Source organism: Pongo pygmaeus, chromosome 11 (genome assembly GCF_028885625.2).
Source record: "Pongo pygmaeus isolate AG05252 chromosome 11, NHGRI_mPonPyg2-v2.0_pri, whole genome shotgun sequence".
NCBI classification, from domain to species: Eukaryota; Metazoa; Chordata; class Mammalia; order Primates; family Hominidae; genus Pongo; species Pongo pygmaeus.
Genome location: NC_072384.2, coordinates 130800264 through 130813693, shown reverse-complemented (window position 1 = coordinate 130813693; position 13430 = coordinate 130800264). Strand labels below are relative to the sequence as shown.

The 13430-nt window shown below is 41.2% G+C and overlaps 1 protein-coding gene across 13 annotated transcripts in view; it reads left to right on the top strand.

Annotated features, from left to right (window-relative positions):
• Positions 1-13430, top strand: part of SP110 (SP110 nuclear body protein) — a 59246-nt gene that overhangs the window by 12206 nt on the left and 33610 nt on the right. For all 13 annotated transcript variants that reach the window (XM_054477724.2, XM_054477727.2, XM_063648074.1 and 10 more), the window contains 7 exons: positions 423-689; positions 1021-1104; positions 1884-1967; positions 3431-3508; positions 5383-5451; positions 10646-10795; positions 12404-12484. In XM_054477724.2, the coding sequence (XP_054333699.1) occupies positions 423-689; positions 1021-1104; positions 1884-1967; positions 3431-3508; positions 5383-5451; positions 10646-10795; positions 12404-12484 (813 nt within the window). The remainder of the gene's footprint in view (positions 1-422; positions 690-1020; positions 1105-1883; positions 1968-3430; positions 3509-5382; positions 5452-10645; positions 10796-12403; positions 12485-13430) is intronic.

Sequence of the window (13430 nt, the reverse complement as noted above, 5' to 3'; positions counted from 1 at the left end):
TGCTAAGGAATTTTTATTTTCTCTTATTTGCTTTGGGGAGGTATGATCTGTTTATTTATTAAAACAGAGACCTCTTTTAAAACTATAGCATGTTCATTATTGACTAAATTATATGACAGCAAGATTAAAGAAAATTAAATCCCTGGGTACAAACCCAAACTCAACTTTTATGTGTGAAACCATTTTGGTATTAGATCAGGGCTTAGATGCACTTATGGTAGCACTCAATGCCCAAACCAGATAAATAAAATGGAAAGGGGCCACAAATGGATAATGATGACAATGAATCAGTTCTCTGCACCTGGGGGACAATGAATAACTCCATGTCCCCATCCTATTGGAAGGCATGTATTAAGAAATCCCCTTCCCCAAGTAATTCTGAGTCTCCAGGGTACTGATGTGTGTCCCTTCACCAATCCCAGTTGGTGCTTCCTATGAACGGCAGAGCAGAGGCACACCAATCCTACTTGAAGCCCCAACTGGCCTAGCAGAAGGAAGCTCCCTCCATACGCCACTGGCGCTGCCCCCACCACAACCCCCTCAACCAAGCTGTTCACCCTGTGCACCAAGAGTCAGTGAGCCTGGAACATCCTCGCAGCAAAGCGATGAGATCCTGAGTGAGTCGCCCAGCCCATCTGACCCTGTCCTGCCTCTCCCTGGACTCATCCAGGAAGGAAGAAGCACTTCAGGTGAGAAACGGATCCCATCCAACACCCGTATATCCTCAGACTAAGGTGCCTGTGCCATGTTGCCTCCAATCCCAGCATCTTGACTTTTATTGTCCTAGTTCTTCTCTTGCACCCACCTACCCATACACAACCGTTTTCAAGAGGGATTATGAGCACTGCCAGCGGGGTGGGTAAGACCTAGAGTCCAGAACACCTGCTTCCCACTCCTGGGACATTCTAACCCTCTGCCCTTGTGCCTTGATGCTCTATCTGCTCCAGGCACTTTTAACATTCACTCTTCTCCCTGACATCCAGTCCCTGTAATCTGTAATAATTTCCTTTCCTCCTTCAGTGACCAATGACAAGTTAACATCCAAAATGAATGAGGAAGAAGACTCAGAAGAGATGCCCAGCCTCCTCGCTAGCACTGTGCAAGGTAATACTGACTGGGGCTGGTACAGCTTAGCTCAAGGTGGCTGTGAAGGGAGAACATGCATCTGCCAACCAAGAGGCTATGGTGGGAACCCTGGGAAAAAGAACTGGGCATGACAAAGGAAAAGAAACAGAAGTGGCCAATTCACCGACGCAGCAATGCAAAACAAACCAACAACCAAAACACCATTCTGAATTGACAAGTAACCTGCGTAACACTCACACTAGTGACCCTGAGCTGATTCCTCACCCCCATCTGATTATGGGGGCCTTTGAGTTTCAACATTCTTCATTTTTATATGGTTTGGATTCTAAGAATAATGTTATCAAAATTACTAGAAAAGATGGTAAAATGTTTAAAGGTCTGCTAGACCTGATATTTAGCTTCTAAAATTGTATCACTTGTCCTCCCCAAACCATCATCATAATGGAGTTTGATTATATTAAATATAAGAATGGTATGATATTGGGCATTGTCAAAAATGATATCATGGATTCTGAGCTCTCCAGTACTGAGAAGAGGGGTCCTCTTCAATCCAAATAATATTGCATCCACTCCTCTAATAAGGTTAACATAATCAGGAAGCTAACAGCAATGGAAGAACAAGTGGCTAATTGAGAGTGAACGGTTGCTTACTTTCCCACTGTATGCCATCCTTCCCCAGGCCTTGGTTGCTGTTACCCCGTCATTTTTACTTGTTGGAATAGAGCATTCTCTTTCCTCTTCATTCTGGTCCCTGCTTGCTGTTCCTGAGATCTAAAACTTTTTCTTCCTCCATTCAGTGGCCAGTGACAACCTGATCCCCCAAATAAAAGATAAAGAAGACCCTCAAGAGATGCCCCACTCTCCCTTGGGCTCTATGCCAGGTAATCTTGGTTTGGTGAACCTAAAAGCTTGCCTTTGTTTCTGTGTTTACTAAAAGGGAAAGCCATTCGGATCTTCTAGGGAGGGGGCTCTCCTCCTGCCTCTCAACAGCAATCTTGGCCCAGCTTCCAGTTCACCCAGCACTTGGGAGCTTGAACAGGCAAGAGACCTGACCTCTGAACGGATACAGAGTCCCTGGGGGAGGGCAAAGGAGGCAAGTCTGGAAAAGGTAGACTTGGATAGGGCCACGGATGATGATGGACAGAGCCCCACCAGTACCTGTAGGTTTGGACTCCAAATGCCACAAAGCGCCTGAAATTGAAACATTCACCTGCCACAAGGGGTTGTGGCAGGAACCCCAGGGGAAAGCACAGGGAACTGAGTCAGCCTGGACTGTTTGACAGAGCCACTCTTCTGCGGCCACTTCAATAAAGTAGTGCTCAAAACTGCTCTGTCAAAATGCAAAGCAAATGAACAAAAACACTGTGTGGCCCTAATAGTGAATTGGTGCAGCAGACATGGATGGTCCTCCTTCCAAGCCCCCACCTGACTGTGGGGAATTTTCACTTTCAACCCTGGTCATTTCTATATCATTTGGAGTTTAAGAGTTGATATTATGAATATAATTTGAAAGGTAATAAATTATTCCAAAGGTCTAATGACTGCTTGCCACCTGCCTCAGTCACCTATTCCTAAGCAGGCCAGCATTTGAAACCAATCTCAATGCAGTGTGTAAAGAAAAAGGTGACAGCTTCATGTGAGATGAGCCTTTATTTGTTATGGCTTCAAGTTCTCTGTCTTTCTTTGTGCAGCAAAAACTAGCAGAGCTTTATATATCTTTGCTGTTAACAGGTGCTAGCAAGCACAGGCTAGCTCCTGCTTTCTTCAAACAATCCTCGTATACAGAAATATATAAGGCACTTAGCCTTCTTCACCATTTCTCCAAGTAAAATAACCACAGATAGAGCAGTTAAAGAATATCTATACATAGACGTCAAAGCAATAAGATGTATTTTTCATACAGCAAAGACATTCCCCTTCATCATGGACATCAGATTTCAATGTCACCACTTTCCGCTCTCAGCTTCATTCCTTGAGCAAAGGCTGCTGGGAGCAGCAACTATGTGACTATAATCATGATACCCAGCAGTTTATTCCTGCAATTTCCATTCATTGCACCTTCTTCACTCACTTCTCTTCCATCCGTGAGATAATCTCTCTAAAAGGATCAGACGGAGCCTCTGCTGTGGGGCAGTTGTGCCCTAGTTCCCTATGATGGTCACACAGGTAACAATAACCACAAGTTGGTAAAAATCAAGACAGAGCCAGGGAATTCTTAGGGCGAGCAGATTCCCAGCCCTGGGCTGCATGTACTTTCTACTTTTCTAGTTCTTCCATTGACTTCCCTCAGCACTTTCTCTTCACTGGATCTGAGCTCTGAAATGACTTATATTTCTTTTGTCAGAGATAAGAGATAATTCTCCAGAACCAAATGACCCAGAAGAGCCCCAGGAGGTGCCCAGCACACCTTCAAACAAGAAAGGTAAGAAAAGCCTTTTTTCTGTAGAGGTCAGAAGGGTGAATTCAGAGTTGCTTTCTGTTTTTCTGACTGTATCTTGTCAAGAGCACCACTATGTGACCACAGTCCTGATGCCACACACAGTTTGTTTCTGCAGTTTCCATTCACTGCATCTTCCAAAAAGGCCTTTATGAAAATTATCAGGAAACCAGAAGGCATTTGGGGATATTGAAATATGCCATTGGAATTGCCTGTTCTGAAAAAATGAATCTCCTATATTCACAACTTCTTAGAGTGTTAACTGCACTTCCCTCTTTAACTGAAAGTTGGTTCCCCAGAGAGGAACCCACTTCCTCTTAAGACATGGCTAGGCATTCTCTGCCATCCATCACTCACACCTCATGGTGAGAGACAGGTTAGATGTCCATCCTTTGCTGCCTACTGACCCCATCCAGCCCCTTCCTCCCCGATCCTCTCCTTTGAGGCTTAACCATTCAATTAAAATGTTCACTCACTCATCGTCAATATCATCCAATAATTTCCCCAATATTCCTTTCAAAGGCTGTTTTTCTGCCGTTTCAAGTCCCAGCATCATCCTAGATGCCTTCAGGGTACACATGGATAACAGACAACTCTGTTATCCAATACTCTGTCCCCTCAAATCCTTCATCTTCTCATTTTCCATGACTTTTTCCTCCACCAATTCTTGGCCTCCCATACCCAAAGGCAAGCTATAGACCCTATAGTCATTCAAACCTGGCTCGATTTCCCAATGGTTAATTTCAGAATTCCTTTTTTGATACCTATCCTTGAGCTTTTCTCCTTCTATAGCTATCATTCAACCTCTGATCACTCTTTCTCAGCCCAATTCTAACAAAAAAAAAAAGAGAATCAAAACTATATTTTTCTGTTCTTATTTATTTGTTGTTTCCTCTGAAGCTGTCCTTCAACCTCATTTGGATCACCAGTCCACTGGCCTTTCCTCCTTCCAAGCCATCATCTGCTTTTCTTTGCTTCCCAGCTTTTTAACATTGACACTAACTCACAGTCCAAGATTCATCATTTCAGTAATCTATTGCCATTATCTTAAACCTGCCTTTCCTCTCTGCCTTTTCCTAGAACTCTCTGGCAAGTCTTGGAAGACCCTACTTACCTACTTCCTGTACACTGCATCTGAAAGCCAGCAGTGCTGGAGAGAGTTCCACAGCGGGGCAAAGTGCACTCACTGGTATTCATGGTTCCAGCACAAATCATCTCTCCTTACTGTGTGACAATGCTACTTCCTGCAATAATCCTTTCAAACCTCAAGCCCTATTTTTCAAACCTCTGACCCCCTCACCTCCTGCTTTTTGCTCAATCAGTGACTTTCCCTCCTGCACCATAAGGAGATATCAGATGAGAATCCCCTTATTTGTGCTGCTAGCCCTACAAACCCTAACTACATCTGTCTCCCTCCTCTCCGAGTTCCCTCCTTCTCTTCTAAGACAATCCTTCCACCTCATCTTATAGTATCCATGATCCCTTCTCTCTCAAGTATTCATTACAGCAGTATCTCTCACACAAGAATCTGCATTACATGTATCATAGCTCATTAAAAAATGCTTTTTCTTGATTCTCATCTCACTTCAACTACTTCCATAGCTCTCTCCTTCATTTCACAACCAAACTTCTAGAAATGAACTACCTAAACTCCTTGTCTCCATTTCTTTGTTTCTCCTTTTCCTCTGTCATTTTAGAGTCCTTCTTCCCCTATTACTCCCTGAAGTACCATCACCTAAGGTCACCAATGAACTTCTAGCAATGTGGTTTGAAGACCAAAAGTAAAAACTGAATATCATTGACATACAAGACTGGGAGATCAATGTTTGTAACTATAAAACATTATCCTTTCTTTTTAGGAAAGAAAAGAAAAAGATGTATCTGGTCAACTCCAAAAAGGAGACATAAGAAAAAAAGCCTCCCAAGAGGTAAGATGAGAGTACAAGAGGAAGCTGGAGGCTGGAAACAGCTCATGCAGGGCTTGTAGGTCAAGCTGTGGAGGGTTGAATTTTATTCTAAATGCAATGCGAAGCCATTGAAGAGATTTAGTCAGTGAAGTGACACAACGTAAGCTCAATTTTGCTACGGTGTAAAGAATGAGTTGGAGCTGGGAAAGAATGGAGGCAGAGCAGCCATTTTGGGGCAGATGCCAGGAGAGTTCTTGGTGGCTTGGATTCAGATCTGACAGTGGAGATGCAGAGAAGAGTGCCAATTCAAGATCAGTTTTGCAGGTATTGTTGACAGGATTTGACATATTATTAGCTACAGATGAGAAAGAGAGAAAAATCAAGGCCCACTCTTCCATTTCTGGCTTGAATGAGTAAGTGTTAATGCCCATTACTGAGGGAAGATGCAAATATATTGGGGGATAACTCTTAGAGTTCAATTATTGACCTGTTCCTTTAGAGGTTTCTGCTAGCCATCTATGCAGCTGTGTATAGATGTGTGTTTTGTCAAGAACTGTAAAGGGTCTGAGATGTTACTCCACTTGCATTGGTATCTCCCTATATATACGAGTGCTGCAGGAACACAAGGTATCTGGGTCAGGGAAAATAATTCTTTACTGATATTCACAACCAGCTTATCAGCCAGAGCAACATTGCAGCATCTGTCTCCCATACACAAACCCAAAGGCAATGCTAAGAGAGCTAATGGAATCTTTCTATTCGAAATAGACTACAACTCATGTATAAGGGATGTAGAATGATGGATTTTTCTGTTTAGATACATGAGAGGGATAGCCATCATCCTCTCCTCCTGAAAGGAAAAGAAAAAACTTTGCTGCTTTGAGATAAAATGGAAAAGATCCTGATTCCAAAGGTCCCCATTCTAATCTTTGGAATTTAAATGCATCTTTCCAAAGGCCAGAGAAACTCCAGGTGTTGCTGGCTTTTACAACCTAAAGATGTCTCCAAGTTCTGGGCTTTATCCCTTGTGATATATAAATACCTAGGGAAAGACCACTCCAGTTTTCCTGGTACTTTAGGATTTAACCTAGGAAGCTAGTCCTGGGTGAACCCATTTGGCCATCTCAGGAGATAAGAGAGGTTTTATTATCCCTTTAGATCAGAGTAATTAACTAGAAAAATAGCTATAGCTCTAACTCTCATGGTATGTGAAGAGGAAAATGTTTCTGGGGAAGTGAAAGCAAGTATTTCCTATATTTATACTGTATATATTTCTGTGTCTCCGGGGCTAGGGCTTTTTACAGGAACACTGAGAAATCAGGAAGTTATATTCCCCACAATATGGCAATTTGGCACTCATTGAAAAAGTGTGGTCCATATATATATATATATATATATGAGTTATCAGATATATATATATATAAAAAATCTGGACCAGATAATATATAATGTCTGGACCAGATATATGTATATGTATGAGTTATCAATAAAATAAAGGTATTCTGATCTATGGGAGAAGAAACGAGAACCACAGACCTAGCCCTGCTCTAAGAAATCCCAGTGGAAGAGGAATCTAGCAAGGCAGACTGAGGGAACGAGACAGTGAAGACAAGCAAAGACAGAGGAGCACCAAGAAAGAACATGTTAGCAAGCCAAGAGGGAATGGTTGACTATACTGAGAGACTAAGATAAATTCAGAGAAGAGGGCCTTGAGTTTGGTCGCAAAGAATCACTGGAAAATTTAAGAAAAATTTTGGTGATGAAGGCAGGAGCCAGTTGTGTGGGGAGGATAATGAATGGGAGGTGATAACATATGTAGACAACTCTAGCTGTAAAGGGAAACAGAGCAATAGATGGCAGCCTAAGACAGTGGCTTAAAGCTCCTCTTCCCTGACTTAGTTTACCCTTAGTATGATCCCATGTCCAAAATCACAGGGCTGGTGTCCTTTTAAGATACTTAAGAGAAATGATTCCCTTCTATGAAAAGTAAGTGACCTTCCTGGGCAGGAAGGAGAGACAAGCTGCTTTCTCCCCCATTCTACTTATTAGTCAATGCCCTCTCACAGTGTTGTGTGTGTTCTCTATGGGCCTCCTTGGTTTACTGTAAACTAGTCAGGTTATTCAACTCACACTCCTGAGCTTTGTCAATCACTCTCACAACTTCAATTACCACCTTTACACTGATGGCTTCCAACTCTACATCTTCAACTCAGGTTTGTCTTCAAGAAACACATAGCCAACTGCACACTGGGCATCTTTGTTTGCAAGTCTCCCATTGACACTACAGTCTCAATATGCCTGAAATTAAATTCACCTTCTTCACCAAAAACCTAGTCTTCTAAGTACCATTCAGACATTTATTCCAACAAATATTCAGTGAGCACTAACTGTATATACCCATTCTGAAAGCTGAAGACAGGTTTTTTTTAAAGACAGAAAGTAAGAAAGTGAGCAAAAAACAAAGGGGAAAGCTCATGGAGCTTACATCCTGGCTGGGGGAAAGAAAGAATATAAACTAGAAAGCACATAAACAAGATAATTTCAAGTACTGATGACACGATGAAAGAAAATAATGGGTAGGATTACAATAGTGACTTGCAGGTTGGGGTGGGAGTCACTTTGGATTGGATGGTCCAGGCAGAGGGACTCAGAAGTGCAAAGAACCTGAGGCAGAGAGGAAAGACCAGTGTTGTTGGCGATGATGAAGAAAGAAGGTGGTAGAAAGTGAAAAAGTAGACAAGAATCAGATTAAGTAGGGTTTCACAGGCCCTTGGGAGCCTTTTGTAATTTGTTTAACTTGAAATGAGGAACTTAATCTACCCAGGTGCCAAGCAAAAACCATAGTCATCCGTGACTAACTGAACTCTATTAGCATATTGACAAGGTCTATTGGTTCACCCCCTTCTTTTCTACATTAAAATCTAATTAGTTTATTTCCATGCTTAAATCTTGTCCATGGCTTCCTATTGCCCTTAGGGTAATGTTCACTGTCCTTAATGTGATTGTTAAAGCTCTATCCAGTCTAACCCATGCCTTACCCTCCAACTATTAATATATCTCTTTCCACTCAAAACTCCAGTCAACTACTCTGAACTTTCATTTCTTCCCATTTCATTTCTCTCCCCTTTGATCCTTGGCATGTGCTATTCTTTTTGGATTCGTATTCTGAACCTACACTACTCCCCATAAATGTTTAGTTATCTCCTTTTTATCAGTGGTGTTGGCTTATGTCTATCTCAAGAATGCATACTCTGACCCCTAAATTAGCCAAGCTGGTCCCACAGTTTCTACAGCACCCAGCACTGGCTCTTTTGGAAGATTCCAAATACTCTATTGTAATTACTTATATAATGTGTCTCTTCTAGGCTAGATGGTAATGTCCTGGCACAAATGAGCTATTGATTATATTTAATGAAAAACAAAGGAAAGAAACCATATTTTCTGTAACTCAAAATTTGAATAATGATCTGACAAAGGATAGTTTATGAATTTATTATTGTGTTATAAAAAGGGGTCATAGACATTATGGGCACCAGAGACGTACGTACTCTGCACACCCCATGGCCAGCAGCCGGGTACTGAGATGCCCACTCTCACAATGCTCTACACATTATAGGATTAGGGAGACAGGGAATGTCTATGCAACTATACAATTATGAACACTCCCTGGTCAGAGAAGTGACTTTGTTAGAGAGGGGAAACCTCTGGAGTCAGTGTCAGATGGTCAGTTCTGTTGAGGTAACTCTGACCTTTTGACATCTCTCTGCCAAGCTACCAAAAGGAGTAGACTCCAGTCCCTTCCAGATTTGCCTTTCTTCATATTGTATTTAAATGAAATTTTTCAGGTTTTTTAAAAGAACCATTTTATTTTAAATGTGACAGATGATGTGCTTTTAATTTTCTTTTTTCCAGTTTTCCAATTTTTTATTGGGGTAAAATACACATGACATAAAATTTATCATCTCAACCATTTTTAGGTGCATAGTTCAATGGTATTAAAATACATTCACAATGTTGTGCAACCATCACCACCATCCATCTCCAGGACTCTTTTATCTTGTAAAACTAAAACCCTGTACCCATTAAACAACTCTCCATTCCTCCCTGCCCGCAGCCCAACAGAGATATTTTTAAGAGTCCTATTATTTTACATTTAATTAATCAGCTTTATTTTTTTAAAAACAAAATACATAAAAAGATGTTTCAAAATTGTAGGAGAAAAAATATATATAGTAGTGCTGAAAATATACATACCACACTCTCGTATTTTCTGTAAGTGTTCTCATCTCTGAAACCCTTCTTTAGTTATGCAGAAAAAAACCCTAAACTTGGCAATGAAAGGCAAGTTTTAGGCTCTATCAGGCTGCCCCATCTTTTCTGGATAAATATTCAGTAACTTCCGTGTTCGAACTTCCCGTCAGCCCTGGGTCCCACCGGGCTTTTGCTTCCGCCGCCTCTTAAGGGTTTACGCATGCCTTTTCCTCCGGAAGTGGCCTGCGGATATCACCGCACTTGCGTGCGGGAGGCATAGCTGCACACTCTGTGTCCTTTCTAACCTGCAGAGAAACGTTCTTGTTCAACAGGACAGTGGTCATCCTGTGGGATCAGCTTCTAAAGTCAACAGCCCGTGAAAATTGTGTTCTCTTTCCACAATGAAGCAAACTCACCTCTGCACCCTCTGGCATTGCACCTCCTCTGGGTCGCAGCCTCACCTTCCATCTCTCCCTCATGGTGGCCGCCTTCTTGGCAGGGTCCTTCCCTCTCAGTTTTTTTAATACCTTGCACTTTGCCCACTGAAGGCACCTAGAAACTATTGGAAATCTCTTGTACCACACACGGGCCGTGGGGGAAACTGGAGAGGTGCTTTATAAGACACCTCCTCTCCACCTAGACGAGACTGTGTGGCCACCTCATGGTGCAGGCCGACACAAACGAAAATCAGGAAATAAGCTCTAGGATTTCCCCAGCTTTATCTAGTTAATTGCAACAGGTCATACCAGGAGTGAAAGCAGATGGTAATTTGGGGAGGCGAAGAAAGGTACACATAAGAAGGATATAATTATAGAGAAATAGCAGGAGAAAAGTGAGGTACAGGGGTACAGAGATCTGAAAGGGTGGGAGTTAGGGGTATGAGAAGGGAAGTCACTGATTGGGAGTGTAGGAGCCTCACTGAAGACCCCAATTTAAACTATTAACAAGTCATTATTTGGTCCAGGGACAGCCTCACCTAGACATGGAATCCAAAAGAAGCTCAAAAGGGTGGATCAGGTTCCTCAAAAGAAAGATGACTCAACTTGGAACTCCACGGTAGTGACAAGGGCCCAAAAGACGAGAACTGAATGTGTCCGAAAGTCCAGATCAGAGGGTAAGGCTGATGATGGAATCTGCCATTTGAATGGCTCAATGTGGGAGGGTCTCTCCTGAAGCAGGTACAGGGTTAGGTAGATATGTAAAGTCAATAGTAAAAGGAAAAAGTACAGAGAATGAGGATGGGATAACAAGAGGGACAAAGAGAGCAAACATCTGTTGCATCTGAAAAGTTTTGTGGAAGAAACAGACATGTTCACAGGGACAGCTGTGGCCTGGGGCAGCAGCTCTCAAATTTTTTGGTCTCAGGACTCCTTTATGCTCTCAAAAATAATTGAGGACCCTAAAGAGCTTCTGTTTATGTTGTTTATGTCTATCTACATGTACCTGATTAGAAATTAAAACTAATAATTTTAAAATATTAATTCATGTAAAAGTAACAATAATAAACCAATTGCCTGTTAACATAGATAACATTATTTTATGAAAAGTAAATATATTTTCTAAAACAAAAAAAAATTAGTGAAAAGAGTGACATCATTTTATGTTTGTGCAAATCTCTTTGATTGTGAGTGAGCTTTATAAAAAGACAGCTGGATTCCTATAACTATTTCTGCATTCAGTTGTGATATGTTGCTTTGATTGAAGGATAGAAAGAAAATCTGGCCTCACACAGATATCTAGTTTAAAAGGGTGAGGTAATTTAACAGTCTTGAGATATCTGTGGATATTCACCTTTAATACTACACCAACACTCAACAAGTGATAGTTTCTTAAATATTAGTTGTAATGTAAAATTTGAAACCATATCAATTAACTTCATACTCTGTTACTATAAAATACATTAATCCACCTTGCATTTTGAATGGACCTTCTACTAATGCAAGATTTTATAATAGTACAGCTGTTTGGAAAATATACATTTGGAATTATACAGTGAGCTTGTAACTCAATCACACAAGTGTTTTCTTGAGGCCACTGTGGTACTTCAGGATGCAATAGAAGTGCTTTATATGTGCTCTTCAATTTTTCACATAGAATATTAAGATGTCAGATATGTACTCAAGGGTAGAATAATAAAATTAATAATTTTTACTGGCTCACCAAGAACATTCTCAAGTGAATCTTGCTTTTATTTTTATTTTTTTTGGTACAGTGAGTAGGTGGCAATAAAGGATGCAGGGATTCCTGCTGAGGTTTGGGGACACTGCTTTGATGTGTCTTAAGGCACCAGCAGTTTTATCTGCCATTGCTCTTGCTCAATCTGTACAAAGGTTGAAATAGTGAAAAAGGCAAATAACATCATATTATGAAAACAATTTTGACCTTGCAAATTTTCTGAAAAGGTTTGACGGACCCCCTAGGGGCTCACAGACCTTACTTTGAGAGACTCTGGCCAAGGGGTTCAGATGGCTGCACCCCACTGTGGATGTCTCCATTGGTAGAGTAACCACCACTAACCAACTGTGGTCTGCTCCTCCTCTGAGTGGCAGACAGGCACAGTGTCATGAGCAGCACCAAATCTCTTGGTAGATGCATTCTTAGGAGGGTAAGACCTGGAGCCTCCAAGACTCAACTTCAGAGTGTGCAAGGGCCTTCCTGGGTCTCTGGGAGATTCTCCATGGAGCTTCCCAAGGGGCATTTACTAAGATCTTTCATTTTCCAGAGATCATTGATGGCACTTCAGAAATGAATGAAGGAAAGAGGTCCCAGAAGACGCCTAGCACACCACGAAGGGACACACAAGGTAAAACTTGGAGATCGCTGGTCTCAGAGTACAGTCACCAGGAATCTAAATTCAGAGCTGTTTTACACTAAGGCAATATTTCTTAACTTTTCTTTTTCATTATCACTGTGCTAGAGAGCCCTTCTGGATTTTTTTTCTTAATCAAGACCCTTCCCATATTTACTACTACAAATATATGTCCATTTTATGTAATGTGTCCATATGTATGTATGTATATCTGCGCTTTATAAGATTTTTCTCAGCACTCAAGAATGAGTTTTTCCACTACTGGCAGCAATATCACCGTTACTGAGAATGAGTATCCTAAGTATATTCATGGTACTGTACTGAAAGTACAGCTTGTCCAAAGTACAGCTTGATCCAACCCATGGATCAAGCTTTTTCCTAGAATTCCTATCTCCATGTTTCTCATGTGGCCTTTCTGAGAAAATTGAGAAGCGAAAAACTCATTACAAACACACACATGGAGCACTATGACTGAGCATGTACAACTGGTGGAGTTGTGGGCATGTGCTGCTAAAATTGTGCATGTTAATTCACCCCTCACCATCGCTACCATTATTCACATTTCTGGAGTAAGTTGATACCACTATCCTTAGAGGGGAAAAAACAGCTGGATATTCGTCTGTTTGCTGGTGATATGGTCATTGTCACAAAAATCCCAGAACTCTCACATGGCAAATGTGATTTTCAAACAACAAATATCTAATTATTGTCAGGAAAAACGGATTAAATTTTACCACCTTAAAATCTAAATTATCATTTTAACAGTTTCTCCTATATTGCACTGGCTTATCTAGTAGTATTTCAACTTTTCTCATGGATAATTTTATTTTATTTTCACAACCACCCTTGGAGAAGATTGAATGACTTATTCCAATTTAGCAGATGAGGAAATTAAGACATGGAAAGGATTAATGGATTTTTTTCAGGATCCCCTGGGTAA